The sequence below is a fragment of the Hyperolius riggenbachi genome, chromosome 5, assembly GCF_040937935.1.
Source record: "Hyperolius riggenbachi isolate aHypRig1 chromosome 5, aHypRig1.pri, whole genome shotgun sequence".
Classification (NCBI taxonomy): Eukaryota; Metazoa; Chordata; class Amphibia; order Anura; family Hyperoliidae; genus Hyperolius; species Hyperolius riggenbachi.
Genome location: NC_090650.1, coordinates 38,941,359 through 38,957,737, shown reverse-complemented (window position 1 = coordinate 38,957,737; position 16,379 = coordinate 38,941,359). Strand labels below are relative to the sequence as shown.

Genomic DNA, 16,379 nt, shown 5'->3' with positions numbered 1-16,379 from the left:
TTCCCTATAAACTAAACAAGCCTCGCCCACAGCTTTTTCAGAGAGCCATGGCACTGGAAGCAAGGGCTTATGGGAGATCAGTCTCCCATAAGCAGGAGGAGGAGGTTACTAGCCATTGATTTCAGAGGCAGAGGGGAGGAGGAGAGCAGAGTGAATTTGTCACAGGCAAAGAGCTGGAGATGCTATCAGCTTTGCCTGTGTGTAGTTTACAAACAACATGGCTGCTGTCATTGTATCACAGGAAGAAATAATCATATTCTGTTGAAGCTGTTTGCAGCTAGATTTGCTGTGTAAACTATCCAAACTGTAGATAAGATATATAGACAAGTTACTTGTTATAGTTAGTTTTTCATCTCGGATCCAATCTAAACATTGTGAGCAGTTTGGTCGCCTTACTATAATAACTACTTAAGGGAGGCCCCATCCTATCACCTCACTACGGTATAGCAATATTAGCAATATATAGAGTGAGAATTCCTGATCCAATATCAGAGCCATAATCCAGCCAGGCCCACAGTTCCTTTTCTTTTGTATCTTTCCTTTCATTACTAGTGAGGGTCATGTGTAGGAGAACTCATGGGGAAGCATGTGATCAGTGTGGTCAGGTGATAGATATGTAAGTCTCTGATTTGTTAGTCATGATCATGTGCTAAAGCAGGATGTGATCATCACAGCAAATCTATCAGCTGATCAAACAAACCACATGTTTCTCCATGAGTTCTCCTAGACATGAGCATTACTTTTAATTTCCTCTGTCCTTAGTCTTTCTTTTCTTGTCTCTTTCTTACCCTCTCTGGTACTATAATAAGGCAGACATTTTGGGGCATTATACTATCTCCCCTTCAGACACAGGCAGAGCCCAGAGACAGCCCCATCACAGAATGCCTGTGGAGGTTTTAGCAGACTGCTATTGAACAACACTATCAATATTAGAGCTATAGTCCCATGCATACTGTTATGTCTGGGACTTTACACATGATATTGTGTCTCCAATGGGCTGGAAAACAATCAGTATACTAAAGGAAAGACGCCCAATCTAAAGACCTCTATAATACTGAGTCACAACTCATACCAACTCAATATGATGCCAAAAAAGTAAAATTTATTAAGGACAAAAATTCGTTAAAAAAAAAACCAATAATAAAACCACCTTCTTAATCCAAATGTAATTGGAAATCTCCATAGCAGCAACAAAATAAAGTGTCACAGTGTCTGTAAAGTGAATAATGTGCAGATAGATTGCACAGCCCTCCCATTAATGTGCAAAAAATCACACTAATAGAAAAGAATACAAAAATATCAAAAATACACAAATTACAAAAAATGTATGAAAAATCACACTTCATATATTACCAGCTGAAAGTGGCTGGGTGCAACGAGTGTAAAACCCTGAGGTGCGGATAAGTGTGCCCTATACAATGTAACAAGGATGCTGCTGCAAAACACTTTGTATATAATCTTGTTTTGCAGCAGCATCCTTGTTACATTGTATAGGGCACACTTATCCGCACCTCAGGGTTTTACACTCGTTGCACCCAGCCACTTTCAGCTGGTAATATATGAAGTGTGATTTTTCATAAATTTTTTGTAATTTGTGGATTTTTGTATTTTTGATATTTTTGTATTCTTTTCTATTAGTGTGATTTTTTTTGCACATTTATGGGAGGGCTGTGCAATCTATCTGCACATTATTCACTTTACAGACACTGTGATACTTTATTTTGTTGCTGCTATAGAGATTTCCAATTACATTTGGATTAAGAAGGTGGTTTTATTATTGTTTTTAATACATTTTTGTGTTTTAAGTCCTTAATAAACTTACTTGTTTAGCATCATATTGAGTTGGTATGAGTTGTGTCTCAGTATTATAGAGGTCTTTAGATTGGGCGTCTTTCCTTTAGTATACTGGCACTTTAAAGCGGATCCAAACCAAACATTAATTTTTAAAAAATAACATTTTTAACTCAAAATATTTAGTTGCACCACTCTAACACATACAAAGATAAATAAACACTCCTTCAAGCCTATGAGCATTTCAGTGCATGCTTTTCACCCTTCTCTTTCCATAAATAGGGTTATACAGTTGACAGCCATTAGCAATTCCTCCTTTGCTGGACACCATCTACTCCACCAGTCTGCTGGATCCTGTCCCGGCAATATGAAAGGAAGGGAGGGGTTTCTCCAATAAATGTAAAATATTTTATATTTGTCATCATGCAGCTGAAAAAATGCTGCTATTTATTATTATAATTTAGAAAATATATTTTATTTCTGAAATCTTCTATTTTTAATTTGGGTCCACTTTAAGAGACTGCTAGACGTCAGTTACCAGATATAGATGTTGCTTAAAGTGTACCAGAGATGGTAACCTAGGCTTAAGTTATACTTACCCAGGGCTTCCTCCAGCCCCATGAGCAGCGCTGAGCCCCTAGCCGTCAACTTCAACCCCTCTGTTCTAGCAATCCGACTCCCGGTAATCCGGTCAGTCGCGGGCTTCTGCATATGTGTGGCTGGGTCACGTGCGCGCCCCCAGTGCACTCCTATACCCTAATACTCCAAGGGATGGGAGCGCGACGAGGAGTGATCGCACTGCCCATCCCCGCATGCGCAGGAGGCTGCGACTCTGCGGATTACCAGGAGTCGTGGCGTCTGAATGGAGGGGGTCTAAGAAGACAGTGATAGAGCTAATGTGCTAGTAGGGCAATGATATCCAGGTTATGTGAGCGTGCTGCCCCTATGATGGAGCTAATGTGCTGGTAGAGCAGTGATATCCATGTTATGTGAGCGTGCTGCCCCTATGATGGAGTTAATGTGCTGGTAGAGCAGTGATATCCATGTTATGTGAGCATGCTGCCCCTATGATGGAGCTAATGTGTTGGTAGGGCAGTGATATCCATGTTATGTGAGCATGCTGCCCCTATGATGGAGCTAATGTGCTGGTAGGGCAGTGATATCCATGTTATGTGGGCGTGCTGCCCCTATGATGGAGCTAATGTGCTGGTAGGGCAATGATATCCATGTTATGTGAGTGTGCTGCCCCTATGATGGAGCTAATGTGCTGGTAGGGCAGTGATATCCATGTTATGTGAGCATGCTGCCCATATGATGGCGTTAATGTGCTGGTAGGGCAGTGATATCATGTTATGTGAGCGTGCTGCCCCTATGATGGAGCTAATGTGCTGGTAGAGCAGTGATATCCATGTTATGTGAGTGTGCTGCCCCTATGATGGAGCTAATGTGCTGGTAGGGCAGTGATATCCATGTTATGTGAGCATGCTGCCCCTATGATGGAGTTAATGTGTTGGTAGGGCAGTGATATCCATGTTATGTGAGCATGCTGCCCCTATGATGGAGCTAATGTGCTGGTAGGGCAGTGATATCCATATTATGTGAGTGTGCTGCCCCTATGATGGAGCTAATGTGCTGGTAGGGAAGTGATATCCATGTTATGTGAGCATGCTGCCCATATGATGGCGTTAATGTGCTGGTAGGGCAGTGATATCCATGTTATGTGAGCGTGCTGCCCCTATGATGGAGCTAATGTGCTGGTAGGGCAGTGATATCCATGTTATGTGAGCGTGCTGCCCCTATGATGGAGCTAATGTGCTGGTAGGGCAGTGATATCCATGTTATGTGAGCATGCTGCCCCTATGATGGAGCTAATGTGCTGGTAGGGCTGTGATATCCACGTTATGTGAGCATGCTGCCCCTATGATGGAGCTAATGTGCTGGTAGGGCAGTGATATCCATGTTATGTGAGTGTGCTGCCCCTATGATGGAGCTAATGCGCTGGTAGGGCAGTGATATCCATGTTATGTGAGCATGCTGCCCCTATGATGGAGCTAATGTGCTGGTAGGGCTGTGATATCCACGTTATGTGAGTGTGCTGCCCCTATGATGGAGCTAATGCGCTGGAAGGGCAGTGATATCCATGTTATGTGAGCATGCTGCCCCTATGATGGAGCTAATGTGCTGGTAGAGCAGTGATATCCATGTTATGTGAGAGTGCTGCCCCTATGATGGAGTTAATGTGCTGGTAGGGCAGTGATATCCATGTTATGTGAGCATGCTGCCCCTATGATGGAGCTAATGTGCTGGTAGGGCAGTGATATCCATGTTATGTGAGCATGCTGCCCCTATGATGGAGCTAATGTGCTGGTAGGGCAGTGATATCCATGTTATGTGAGCATGCTGCCCCTATGATGGAGCTAATGTGCTGGTAGGGCAGTGATATCCATGTTATGTGAGAGTGCTGCCCCTATGATGGGGCTAATGCGCTGGTAGGGCAGTGATATCCATGTTATGTGAGCATGCTGCCCCTATGATGGAGCTAATGTGCTGGTAGGGCAATGATATCCATGTTATGTGAGCATGCTGCCCCTATGATGGAGCTAATGCGCTGGTAGGGCAGTGATATCCATGTTATGTGAGCATGCTGCCCCTATGATGGAGCTAATGCGCTGGTAGGGCAGTGATATCCATGTTATGTGAGCGTGCTGCCCCTATGATGGAGCTAATGTGCTGGTAGGGCAGGGATATCTATGTTATGTGAGCATGCTGTCCCTATGATGGGGCTAATGTGCTGGTAGGGCAGTGATATCCGTGTTATGTGAGCGTGCTGCCCCTATGATGGAGCTAATGTGCTCGTAGGGCAGTGATATCCTTGTTATGTGAGCATGCTGCCCCTATGATGGAGCTAATGTGCTCGTAGAGCAGTGATATCCATGTCCTGATGAACTGCTCACTATTCTGTTGCAAAACTTACTGGTTGTAAAGCATGACTTCTTCCATGTATCTCTACAGCTCTGTTACTGGTGTGTGGTGCTACACAGAAGGGAGAGGATGTACCGCACTGCCTTCTATTTCATGTTTTCTCAATAAAAACTTTTTTGAAAGGTAAAAATTAGAGATAAGATTGATGTCATGTGACCTCCCAGAATCCTCCTCACCTCTCCAGTCAGCAGATAGATGATCTCCAGGGTGAGGCTGAATATCCTCTCAGTCATGTGACTCTGGTCCTCCTCCATTCTCAGTGATGTGGTCAGGTGATCTGTACAGGATGCTGCTGCCTTTTGATAGATAATAAGGGGAGGATAATTTAGGTTGTACAGTTGTCAGTGGTGAAACTACCGATACAGCATCGCCCCTGCCCCCAGCACTCCCCATTGCTGTCACTTGTGAGTGGTAGGGCCATGCAGAGCATCACAGGAAAGCATAAAAAGTTGGTTTAAAGCTACCTGTGCACTATACTCACAGTTTTGGGCTGAAACTGGTCAAATCATCGATCGGGCATGGTTTTGGCGGCACAAATTTTTTTTTCGATACAATAATAATTATCTAATTGGATGGTTGATCGGCCGGAAAATCTATAGATGTATGGTCTCCTTAAATTTAGCCCTGATGCCCCAATATTGCATGCATCACGCCCCTCTATACTGCTCCCTGGGGCCTAGTGTTTACTTACCCCCTCCCCCATATATCTTCCCTAGTGCCTCCCCAACTATCCCCTATATAGCTTCAGTGGTAGTGTTAGTGACTTCCTCCCTCATATAGCTTCCCTGGTGGTTTTAGTGGCCCCTCTCCCTTCCCATATACCCTCCCTGGTGTTGTTAGTGGCCCCATTCCTCCCCCATATAGCTTCCCTGACAGTGTTATTAGACCTCCTCTCCCATATACCTTCCCTAGTGGTGTTAGTACCACCCCCTCTACCATATACCTTCCCTAGTGGTGCTAGTGCCACCCCCTCTCCCATATACCTTCCCTAGTGGTGCTAGTGCCACCCCCTCTACCATATACCTTCCCTAGTGGTGCTAGTGCCACCCTCTCCCTTACCCATATACCTTCCCTGGTGGTTACATCACTTGGTTGAAAAATGACATCTGTCCATCAATTTCAAACATAATTAAAAAAATATCCACCATGATCCTGCAGAGTGCGTCTATCTGCTACAGCTCACCTCTCGCTCTAGTGTGTGCTTCCAGATGCCAGGCACTAGAGCGAGAGGGGAGTTGTAGTGGAAAGACACACAATGTTGGAGCTCAGCGGAGAAGCTGCTATTGCTGTGCATTCACTCTATTAGACTTACTAGGGCAGCACAGGACAGAATGGACAGAGGCACGCCAGAACACAGGGGGGCTGTTACAGGACTTGCGACCACATGCTATTTACTCTATCCCAAAAACCAGCCAGACACCAAACGTAATTTTCCAACACACAAGAAAAATAAAACAAATAAATGTAGTCATACTTTCAATGAGATCTGATCAATGCTGCCGGTGAGTCCTGGGTGGAGGAGAGTTTTTGTAGGTCTGATTATCTAATACTGGGGGGAGGGGGGGGGCATGAATATCGGTTACTGAGAGGGACCTCTGATTGCTGATATTGGGGGGACTTTGGGCCACCTAATACTGGCAGGACCTCTGGCTACTAATACTGGCAGGACCTCTGATTACCTAATACTGGGAGGACCTCTGGCTACTAATACTGGCAGGACCTCTGGCTACTAATACTGGGGGGACCTCTAATTACCTAATACTGGGGTGACCTCTGATTACCTAATACTGGGGGGGGGGGGACTTCTGATTACCTAATACTGGGGTCACTTTTGATTACCTAATACTGGGAGGACTTCTGATTACCTAATTTTTTTTTTTGGGGGGGGGGGGGGCACTCTGTGTAATACTGGGGGGGGGGGGGGGACTTCTGGTTCCCTAATACTGAGGAACATCTGTACCTAATACTGGGGGCACATGTGGCCACCAAATAGTCTATAATTATTATAATAAATCCTGCGTATATTTCATTTATTAGCCACATCCTTAACATCGCACCTACATACCTCCCAACTTTTTAAGATAAGAAAGTGGGTCACTTAAGCCACACCCCTAGCCACGCCGCCAGCACACCCCTAGTCATGCACTCATGCACACCCCTAGTCATTTTGTCACATTACTGCCACAAACATGAATTAATTTTATTGGAATTCCACGTGATAGACCAATACAAAGTGGTGTACACCTGAGAAGTGGAACAAAAATCATACAGGATTCCAAACATTTTTTACAAATAAATAACTGCAAAGTGGGGTGTGCGTAATTATTTAGCCCCCTTTGGTCTGAGCGCAGTCAGTTGCCCATAGACATTGCCTGATGAGTGCTAATGACTAAATAGAGTGCACCTGTGTGTAATCTAATGTCAGTACAAATACAGCTGCTCTGTGATGGCCTGTTTAACAATGATGCCTGATACTATTGCATGGCAACTGTATTGCTTAATTGCCTAATTGCCTCTATTGACGCCTGACTCCATCTCTGTATACAACTGATGCTTGATGCCATCTCTGCTTATCAACAGTTGTTTGATGTTGTCTCTGTTTATCAGCTGGTGCCTGATACTATTTGCATAGCAACTGTATTAAGCTGGCACCCCTACTTTATTGCAGCGGTTGATCTCCTTGCTTTCGCCACTATATTGCTGTCATTGGTAAATTGCTACACTAATGTGAGTGAATGTAGCAGGCTCTGGCAGTTTAAATTTTCTAATTTTCTAATTTTTCTCTCTGACTCTTTCCCGCGATAAACAGAGCCACTCCACTACCACCAACTACTTTTTAAACGTAATTAGAAGGCCCACACTCTTCTACTTATTGTGGGGGTCAGTGGCAGATGGCAGCTGGGACTAGACAGAGACAGAAAGTAAGGCAAACAGACAAAGAGAAAGGTCTCAGCAACTTTGGTTTTCATATTATCTCTGACACATCAAAAGTTGGCAAGATGAACAACGATAAACCATCGGCCGCACTAACTCCTCTAAAGCAAAATACAGGAATTTTGGGCCCACAGGGGTCTGTAACACCAAAAGACATAAATAAACATATAAAAAAAATTCTGAACTTTGTGACGCTTCTCAACAATCAGCAAAATCCACAAAAACACACGCTACAACTGCAGCTGCTAACCCGCAAGCTCAGCCAACCGCCCCTAGCCAGACAACCGTGGCTTACGAAAATCCCAGTGAAACGTTCTATGACGAAAAAATAAAAAGGATGTTGGAGGACTTCACGGTAAAGATTAAGGAAACGGTGGTGGAAACAGTTCAATCCTCAATAAGAGACGCTATGAGCAGCGAGCTCAAATCGATTAAGGAGGAAATGTTACAGTTGTCTGATAGGGTAGGCATCTTGGAAAAAAACTCAGAAGAGAATACTAAACATGTTGGATCTTATAATGCAGAGATAGCAACACATAAAAAGGTATTGAAAGATCTTACGCATAAAATAGACGACCTGGAGAATAGGAGTCGTAGGAACAACATTAAAATTCGTGGGCTCCCCTCATCGATTCCCTCCAAGGATTTACATGAAACTACCGCAAGGCTTTTTAAAGAGATAACCGGCAACGACTCACCATCAGGCATCATAATCGATAGAATCCACAGAATTGGTAAAGAAAAAGAAATCTCAAGCTTCAAAAGCACAGACGTCCTATGCAGAGTGCACTTTTTTCATGAAAAGGAACAGATTCTAACTAAAGCGCGCGCCCTAGGTTCTCTTAAGTTCAACGAATGGAAAATCGAGCTATTCCCAGACCTGTCCAAAAGAACAATTGATCGTAGGAGACTACTGAAACCATTGCTAGAAAAAATCAAGCAAAAGGGGGGAATCTATAAGTGGGGTTTCCCTCTTTCCCTGAGAGCCACGATTGATGGGAAGACATGCATTCTTAATGATGGAGAACCACCGCAAAAGTTCCTAAACAACCTCGGCCTACCATTGGTGACGATCCCAGGATGGGAGGACATTTAAAACGCATAGTAATTTTGTTATGTTATTTTTTTTTTTTTATGTTTGTTCTCCCTTCTCTCCTTTTTGCACTTTCTCTCACCGCTCTAAACATATTACCAAATAGGAGGAATTGTAGGCATCTTCCCTGATAAGCGGGGCTCTGTTCCAGTTGATGTCAATCAATATTGGAACAGGAAAGTCCGGTACTCTACAGCAACTCTTAGTTGTCAACCCGGACAAGACTGGCTTGTTTGTCGAAAGGTTGAATGGATGTGAGTCTTTGAATGGTATGTACGAGTGTGTTGTTGCTTATTCTGACCTGATCTGTCGACGCGGTCCCGCCCTTCTGCTCCATCTTGCGCAACCTGTACAGAGTGTACTCCCTTCTCTTCTGGCCTTAATAAATAAACCTTTAATATGACTGATAAATTAAGAATTCTTACACTTAATGTTAAAGGTGCCAACTCCGGATGTAAACGCAGAAGAATTATTGATGAATTAATAAAGAATAAAATTGACATAGCCTTTATTCAAGAAACACATTTTCAAAAGGGAAAAACCCCGAGATTCTTTGACAAAAGATATAAAGAATGGATCATTAACGTCAATGAGCAAAAAAAAACATGCGGAGTTGCGATTGCAATAAGATCTGGGATGGACTTCTGTATAAATCGCGTATACAAAGATAAAGAAGCCAGGGAACTGATAGTGTTGGGGACGGTTAATGGCAGACAAATAACATTAGCTAATGTGTATACCCCCAACAAAGGTCAAAGTGGCCTTTTTGACTAACTTCCTCAATAAAGTCAAAGATAAAGCAGTTGGTTTAACCGTTATTGGTGGGGATTTTAACCTCACGATTGATCCCAAATACGATACCTCCAAAGGGCTATCATGTATTCCCAAACGTGACATTGTTAATCTCAAAAATGAACTCAAGACCTTAAAACTTGTCGATATATGGAGAATTAAAAATCTAGACGAAAAAGACTACACTTTTTTCTCTAGCGTACATCAAAACCATTCCAGGCTAGACTACTTCCTAGTCCCTAAAGATCTTATCACTTCAGTTTCTGACGTCTCAATTGGCCATATTACTTTTTCAGACCATGCCCCCGTAATTATGACAATCTATTTAGGCCTTAAATCACCTCAGAAAAAAGTCTGGAGACTAGATAAAACGTTACTAGAGGAAGAAGACACCAGACGTCAGATAGCTGAGTCATTAAATGAATTTATTAAATTCAATTTGACGTCTGTAACGTCACCATTGATCCTCTGGGACACTTTAAAATGTGTATCTAGAGGAGTTCTGATTCTGGTAAGTAATAGGAAAAAAAAGGCAAAACAGAAAAGGATTGTTGAGCTTCTGGCCCACCTACAATCAGAAGAAGCAGAACATAAAATCTGGCCCTCATCTAAAACTTTGCTTAAGCTCACAAAGATTAAGACAGAACTAAATCAGTTGCTTGACAACAAATGTTCACAGGAGTACAAAAATTTAAAAAAACAGTTCATACACGGGAAGAACAAACCAGGTAAAATACTATCAGACCTACTCAACAAAAAACAAAGAAATAACTTCATTCACCAAATAAAAAATCAAGATGGAAGCATTGTTCAGGACACCGAAACCATAGGTAAGATATTCTCTAGTTTCTTTGAAAGTATATACAACACTGACATACCAAAACCCACAAACTCAAGAGAATATTTAGAAAATATTAACCTACCTGTCTTAGATAACAGTGACCGCGAAATGCTCGAAACACCAGTGACTGAAAGTGAATTTCTGGAAACAGTGTCTAAGCTTCAGAAGGGGAAAAGCCTGGGCCCTGACGGTTACTGCATAGAATTCTATCAGCACTTTGCTCATATTTTGGCCCCTCTTTTCTGCAACTTGGTCAATAACAAAGAAGGAACTGCTACCTTCTCAAAAGAATCTAACCAAGCTATACTAACACTTATCCCTAAAGAAGGTAAATCAAATTTAGACTGTGCAAACTTCAGGCCAATTTCACTATTAAATTGCGATGTGAAAATCTATGCAAAAATATTGGCAAATAGACTGACCAGGGTTGCCGATAGAATTCTGGGCAAACAACAATCGGGCTTTGTCAAAAATAGCCAAATTCAAGACAATATCTACGCTGCAACAAATCTGATCCATACTTGTAAAAAGAGAAAAATAGAAGCAGTTATGGTTGCAGTAGATGCAGAAAAGGCATTTGACCGTCTATCAAGGGAATTTGTCTTTGCTATATTGGAAAGATTGGGTCTGGGCCAGAACTTTATAAACAGAATAAAGAAATTATATATCAATCAAAGTGCAGGCGTCAATATAAACGGATCCGTATCCAATACTTTCAATATTAAGAATGGGGTTAGGCAAGGTTGCCCATTGTCTTCATGGCTCTTCAATTTTAGTTTAGAAGCATTTATACAACTAATTCAGAATGACAACATGGTTAAAGGAGTTAAAACAAAGACGGAGGAGATTAAAATACTTGCCTACGCCGATGATTTATTACTAACTTTGATCAAACCAATCCAATCCATCGCCAGGTGTGAGAAACTTCTCGAGGTATTCTCGTTGCACTCTAATTTTAAGATTAACCAGGTTAAAACTATAATCCTGAATTTGGGTTGTTCACATGACACCGTGAATGCTATTAAAACACACAGTAAATTTAGATGGAGTGATCAAGCAATTAAATATCTTGGTATTACCCTCACTAGAGACCCTAACGACCTGTTCACGGCTAACTTTTCTAAGACTGTTAAAGAGTACAAGGGTAAACTCCAATCATGGGATCGACCCTGTTTTAATGTCATCGGTAGGATCAGCATATTAAAAATGCTGGTTTTACCAAAACTTATTTTTCTCTTGCGGAGCCTGCCAGTGGCTATCCCCAACTCATGGTTCCAAAACTGGCATAAAATTTTTCAAAATTTTATCTGGAGTAAATCCAGACGTAGAATTAGTTATAAACTTATTTCTAGGCAGAAAGAGGAGGGAGGCCTAGCCGCACCAAACATTATAAATTACTATAGAAGTGCACACTTGGCAAGGGTCTTGGACTGGAAGATAGAATCTTCCCCCATTGGATCTGGTAAAGCTTGGTCTATCTTAGAAAAGGACGAATGTAACTTAGATTTAATTTTCTCGTGGATTCCAGTAAACATCTATAAAGTTTACTCCACTACGGATCACCCTTTGATTAAACCAACAGTAAAAACTCTTTTTTGGTTCGTCTCAAAATGGCACAAAGACACAGGCCCATCCCCACTTACCACTTTAAGGGAGAATCCAGATTTCATGCCTGGCTTGGTGAGGTCCTGGTTTTCCAGAAACACGATAAGCCCCGATACGCGCATTATCAATCTCTGGGGAAACCCTGCATTGGGGATACCTGGCATATTAAACAATCGTAGGCAAAAGGAGACTTGGGGTACAATGCAAGCGAGAAGTTTTATACATAAATTAAAATTCAAGTTTGTCAGATTAAGGAACGACCCAAATATTTTTGAAAAACATATTCTCCTTAATAAAAAAATGGACAAAGCTTTATCCAAACTTAATAGACTTATTTGCCAAGGAGAAAGGCAAAATTTTACTCCACACTATTGTACAAAATGGGAAAGAGACCTCGGCCCTTCGCTTAAAAGTAAATGGCTCACGATTTGGCATAAAAACTGGATGATCCCGGATATTGATCTCCAGCTTACCCAGTACAAGACCATTGCTAGATGGTACATTACCCCGGAACGTATACAAAAATTTTCCAAACAAAGAGAATTGTGCTGGAGGTGTGGGCAGGAGGACGGGTCCGAATTGCACATGTGGTGGGCATGTCCCATATCAAAGACCTTTTGGGATAGTATAATAAGCTTTTGTAAAAACCTGCTAGAAGGGGGCTTTAAACTTTCTCCAAGTGAAGCTATTTTTGGCATATCTGAAGCAGGCGATAGTAAAGAAAGTGCTCTAATTAAAGAGCTAGGAACAAAAGTCGCAAAAAGAATGATAGTAGAAAAATGGAAAGACTCGACTCCCCCCCCATCTCGATGACTGGTTGAGCAGAATGGATCGGTTGTGTGGCAGTGAAATCAACGGTGACACAGCAGATCACACACCTGACTTAGATTGTACTCAGTGGGTCAGATCCTATAGGGATACCTGGCTGTCAATTACAAAAAATTATATGGATAAGCAATAAGTATACATATAATAAGATGGGTTAGGGGCTACGCTGTATAACACGAGTGGGGGTAAGAGTGGAAAAGTGGGGTGGTCAGGTGGGTTGGGCCAGGTTAATATGGATGGGTTATGGGTTAAGGAAGGGTATGATTGGTTGAATGTAAGAGTTTCTGAATGTGTATACATACTCGGTTGCAAGAACAACAGGTTATTACACCTCCCTTTCATTTAAGATATAGGGGATACAGGATATGGTAAGACATGGTTAATTCTGGAATGGGGAGGGTTGCGTAAGGGAAGGGGGGAGTTTATGGTTTTTGAAGCACGCATAGACATAAATATAGTGAAATAAAGTTTCAACTATGTATGGCTCAAACAATGATGAAAGCATTTTTCAACGCTGGTTTGGGCGACCAAGCGACTAGACCATAAGCTGATAAACTTCCCATATCAAAAATGCATCTGAGTTTGAAAAAAAAAAAAAAAAAGAAAAAAAAGAAAGTGGGTCACTTAAGCCACACCCCTAGCCACGCCGCCAGCACACCCCTAGTCATGCAGTCATGCACACCCCTAGTCATTTTGTCACATTACTGCCACAAACATGAATTAATTTTATTGGAATTCCACGTGATAGACCAATACAAAGTGGTGTACACCTGAGAAGTGGAACAAAAATCATACAGGATTCCAAACATTTTTTACAAATAAATAACTGCAAAGTGGGGTGTGCGTAATTATTTAGCCCCCTTTGGTCTGAGCGCAGTCAGTTGCCCATAGACATTGCCTGATGAGTGCTAATGACTAAATAGAGTGCACCTGTGTGTAATCTAATGTCAGTACAAATACAGCTGCTCTGTGATGGCCTCAGAGGTTGTCTAAGAGAATATTGGGAGCAACAACACCATGAGGTCCAAAGAACACACCAGGCAGGTCAGGGATAAAGTTAATGAGAAATTTAAAGCAGACTTAGGCTACAAAAAGATTTCCAAAGCCTTGAACATCCCACGGAGCTCTGTTCAAGCGAACATTCAGAAATGGAAGGAGTATGGCACAACTGTAAACCTACCAAGACAAGACCGTCCACCTAAACTCACAGGCCGAACAAGGAGAGCGCTGATCAGAAATGCAGTCAAGAGGCCCATGGTGACTCTGAACGAGCTGCAGAGATCTACAGCTCAGGTGGGGGAATATGTCCATAGGACAACTATTAGTTGTGCACTGCACAAAGTTGGCCTTTATGGAAGAGTGGTAGAGAAGAAAGCCATTGTTAACAGAAAAGCATAAGAAGTCCCGTTTGCAGTTTGCCACAAGCCATGTGGGGGACACAGCAAACATGTGGAAGAAGGTGCTCTGGTCAGATGAGACCAAAATTGAACTTTTTGGCCAAAATGCAAAATGCTATGTGTGGCAGAAAACTAACACTGTACATCACTCTGAACACACCATCCCCACTGTCAAATATGGTGGTGGCAGCATCATGCTCTGGGGGTGCTTCTCTTCAGCAGGGACAAGAAAGCTGGTCAGAGTTGATGGGAAGATGGATGGAGCCAAATACAAGGCAATCTTGGAGGAAAACCTCTTGGAAAAAGAATTGAGAATGGGGCGGAGGTTCACCTTCCAGCAGGACAACGACCCTAAACATAAAGCCAGGGCAACAATGAAATGGTTTAAAACAAAACATATCCATGGCCCAGTCAAAGTCCAGATCTAAATCCAATCAAGAATCTGTGGCAAGATCTGAAAACTGCTGTTCACAAACGCTGTCAATCTAATCTGACTGAGCTGGAGCTGTTTTGCAAAGAAGAATGGGCAAGGATTTCAGTCTCTAGATGTGCAAAGCTGGTAGAGACATACCCTAAAAGACTAGCAGCTGTAATTGCAGCAAAAGGTGGTTCTACAAAGTATTGACTCAGGGGGCTGAATAATTATGCACACCCCACTTTGCAGTTATTTATTTGTAAAAAAAATGTTTGGAATGATGTATGATTTTTGTCCCACTTCTCACGTGTACACCACTTTGTGTTGGTCTTTCACGTGGAATTCCAATACAATTGATTCATGTTTGTGGCAGTAATGTGACAAAATGTGGAAAACTTCAAGGGGGCCGAATACTTTTGCAAACCACTGTATATCAATTTAAAGGATGGGAATAACGCTTAGAGTCAAACACATTTTTAGTGGAAAAATACATATATTTATATAGATCTGTATATCAGTCCTGAAAGAGGGACAAATGAGGAAGAAAGAGGGACAGGGTCCCCAAAGAGGGACTGTCCCTCCAAAAGAGGGACAGTTGTGAGCTATGCACCTATTTAGGTACATCCATCTTTTATCACAACCTGTTAAGAACATGACTCACTCAATCCCTCCCAATCTGTCCCCCTCCCCCCAGTCTGTGCTGCACTAACAGCAGTGGCTGGACAGTACACTGGATAACAGCCCTGGATTTACATCATAGGAACCTATAGGCACAGATGTCCTGGCACCCTAGACTTTGCCCTCCATGTACCTGACTGGCCCAGCTGTCACTTCTCTCTTACTTACCTCGCCCGTCATAGCTACAGATGTCCCTTAGCATTAGGTAGCCAGACATACCCTCAGTATTAAGTAGCTAGTGCTGCCCCTGGCTGAAGGGAGATGTTGTCAGTAGAATGCAGAGGGCATTGAGGAAGGAGGGAGGCACTAGGGAAGTGGAGTGAGCTGCCTTTACATCATCAAGTGCCTGTAGGCACGTGCCTACAGTGCCTTGTGGTAAATCTGGCTCTGCTGGATAAAGACACCTCCTCTGGCACAGGGGACAGGAGGTCCTATCCTGGCTGCAGCAGCAGCTGATCAGTAAAGAGGCCGGGGGTAAGACTGCCTGATGCTCCAGGGTGGCTGCTGTTTATTATCCCCATAGTGGCTGCAGCTCCCAAGCACTATGACTCCTATAGGAGAAGAGTGCTATACAAGTGTTACTGTTTATACTGAACACCAGCTTTATTTATAACAAACGCTAACACACATACAGAGACATCTGAACATGCTGCTCAATCTCACACCCATCCTTCATCCCGCACAATGCTCAACGGGGATAAATCTGCTATTTGCTAGTATAACAAAAATCATACAGTCACCTATTCCAAGAAGACGTCCTCTCCACTTCCTGTCTATGGATTCATTACTTCTTGCCTGTGCGTTCCACCTGGGAGATGTGTGGTTGCCATCTTGTGGTAAATAGGCTAACTGCAGCCTCTGTGCTGGAATCACCAGCACTGTCAATCTTTATTATTGTTCTCTGTCTCTGTACTGTCTGTAGACATCCTCATCTGAACACGAATGGGATTATAATTATTATTATTCCATAGATCACAACTGTCCCTCTTTTGGGGGGACTGTCCCTCTTTGGGAGCCCTGTCC

At 42.7% G+C, this 16,379-nt stretch overlaps 1 protein-coding gene across 1 annotated transcript in view; it reads right to left on the bottom strand.

The window, feature by feature from the left end:
* LOC137519301 (oocyte zinc finger protein XlCOF7.1-like) overlaps positions 1-16,115 on the bottom strand; it is an 82,117-nt gene extending 66,002 nt beyond the window's left edge. Inside the window, exons 1-2 of the mRNA XM_068238247.1 lie at positions 16,097-16,115; positions 4,950-5,069 (exon numbers count right to left, since the gene is read on the bottom strand). Of these exons, the coding sequence (XP_068094348.1) occupies positions 4,950-5,027 (78 nt within the window). The 5' untranslated portion in view covers positions 5,028-5,069; positions 16,097-16,115. The remainder of the gene's footprint in view (positions 1-4,949; positions 5,070-16,096) is intronic.
* Between the last annotated feature and the right edge of the window lie 264 nt (positions 16,116-16,379).